Raw genomic sequence first — 2,234 nt, forward strand, 5'->3', positions numbered from 1 at the left:
TTGTCGGACTAAATATAACTTTTCGGAATATTACTTCTTATGACTTTATTAATTACTAGGTGAAGCTCCACGTGTGATTGCTCGTGGTGGGTTTTCTGGATTGTTACCGGATTCGAGTATTGATGCTTACAATCTTGCAATCCAGACAAGTGTAGCCGATGTTGTTCTATGGTGTGATGTTCAGCTAACCAAAGATGGAGTTGGGATTTGCTTCCCCGATTTAAACCTGGCCAATGCTTCAACAGTTCAATTTGTTTACACAAATGGTCAAAACTCTTACCCGGTTCATGGAGTCACTACTCAGGGTTGGTTCGCCATTGATTCCACCTTGAAAGATCTCCAGAATGTTTCTTGTAAGTGTTTGTCATTCAGTAAGTGCTTTTTATAAAGTATTACAACAAACAATTAAGTTTTGTTTTTTCTCTTGTAACTTCTCACAAATGGTTTTTTTCTTATTACCTTAGTGATCCGAGGAATACTATCGCGATCAGATAAATTCGATGGAAATGGATATACGATTCTCACGATTCAAAATGTAACCGAGCAAATTAAGCCACAAGGAGGTTTTTGGTTGCATGTTCAGCACGATGCATTCTACGAGCAACACAATTTAAGCATGAGCAGTTTTCTAGTATCAGTTTCAAGAACTGTTTCCATTGACTTCATCTCTTCTCCTGAAGTGAATTTCTTTAAGAAAATTACTGGCCGTTTCAAGCTTAATGGGCCGAGTTTTGTGTTTCAGTTTCTTGGGAAAGAAGATTTCGAGCCGACAACAAACCGAACCTACGGTTCTATCTTGAGTAACCTAACTTTTGTCAAGACGTTTGCTTCAAAGATTCTTGTTCCCAAGTCTTACATATTTCCACTCGGTGACAAGCAGTACTTGCTTCCTCCTACATCATTAGTTCAAGATGCTCACAAAGCTGGATTAGAAGTATATGTGTCAGGTTTCGCAAATGATGTTGATCTCGCTTATAACTATAGTTACGATCCAGTGTCTGAGTATCTATCTTTTGTGGACAATGGCGATTTCTCTGTCGATGGGATGCTCTCTGATTTTCCCTTAACTGCATCTGCATCCATTGGTAAGCAAACTCTCTTGCATTACTGGAACTAGTCAAAATCAAACATTTTTTTTTTCATGTTTTCCACAGACTGCTTCTCCTACATTGGCCGAAACCCTACAAAACCTCTGATCAACCAGGGGACTGATCCGGTTCATGCCTCAGTGGATTTTCTTGTTATATCAAAAGATGGTGCGAGTGGGGACTATCCTAGATGTACAAACTTGGCATATGAGAAGGCAATTAAAGATGGTGCTGATGTTATCGATTGCTCTGTCCAAATGTCTAGCGACGGTAAATGCTTTTGCTTAAGTACGGCAGATCTCAAGGACAGCACACTGGTTGCCCAAAGTCAGTTTAGCAACCTTTCAACTACTGTTCCTGAGATTAGATCAGATGTTGGAATATACACTTTTAGTCTCACATGGCCTGAGATCCAAAACTTGACTCGTAAGTTTCTGCCTTAAATATTGCACCTGTGTCAGATGAATGCTAGTCTGTTCTGCTCACTCTATTTATAGTAGTAAGAGAACTTCTGTTTGTACTCTTACTTAACTTAAAAATGGTTACATATAAGATGCTAAAATATCTGTTTTCTTAACAATTTCACATTCTTCTAGATTGAGAGTTACAATAACTATTCTCCCACGTTTTTGTGCAGCTGCTATTTCAAACCCTTACCAGAGTTCTTACAATATGTTTAGGAATCCGAATGAGAAAAATTCAGGGAAGCTTATTTCGCTTTCTGAGTTCCTAGAATTAGCAGAACACTCCACTTCTCTCTCCGGTGTTTTGATCAGAGTAGAGGTCTTGTTCTTGTGTACCTCTTAGTCTTGAGATTTTATCAATGACACTCCAAATAACTATGTTTTTTTTTTTGTGTCCCTCAGAATGCGGCATACTTGAGAGAGAAGCAAGGGCTCGATGTGGTTAAAGCGGTTCTCGATACCCTCACAGAAGCTGGTTACACCAATGAAAATACGAAAACAAAGGTCATGATTCAGTCTACGAACAGCTCGGTTCTAGTTGACTTCAAGAAGCAGAGCAAGTACGAGACTGTCTACAAAATTGAGGAAATCATTCGTGATATTCGTGACTCTGCCATCGAAGTCATAAAGAAATTCGCTAACGCTGTTGTCATCAACAAAGCATCAGTCTTTCCTGACTCTG

General features: G+C 39.2%; 1 protein-coding gene across 1 annotated transcript in view; it reads left to right on the forward strand.

Moving 5' to 3' along the window:
- LOC109125233 (glycerophosphodiester phosphodiesterase GDPDL1-like) overlaps positions 1-2,234 on the forward strand; it is a 5,183-nt gene that overhangs the window by 1,901 nt on the left and 1,048 nt on the right. Inside the window, exons 3-7 of the mRNA XM_019242603.1 lie at positions 60-353; positions 465-1,085; positions 1,155-1,514; positions 1,726-1,871; positions 1,955-2,218. Of these exons, the coding sequence (XP_019098148.1) occupies positions 60-353; positions 465-1,085; positions 1,155-1,514; positions 1,726-1,871; positions 1,955-2,218 (1,685 nt within the window). The remainder of the gene's footprint in view (positions 1-59; positions 354-464; positions 1,086-1,154; positions 1,515-1,725; positions 1,872-1,954; positions 2,219-2,234) is intronic.

This window comes from Camelina sativa, unplaced genomic scaffold (assembly GCF_000633955.1).
Source record: "Camelina sativa cultivar DH55 unplaced genomic scaffold, Cs unpScaffold00495, whole genome shotgun sequence".
In the NCBI taxonomy this organism is placed as follows: Eukaryota; Viridiplantae; Streptophyta; class Magnoliopsida; order Brassicales; family Brassicaceae; genus Camelina; species Camelina sativa.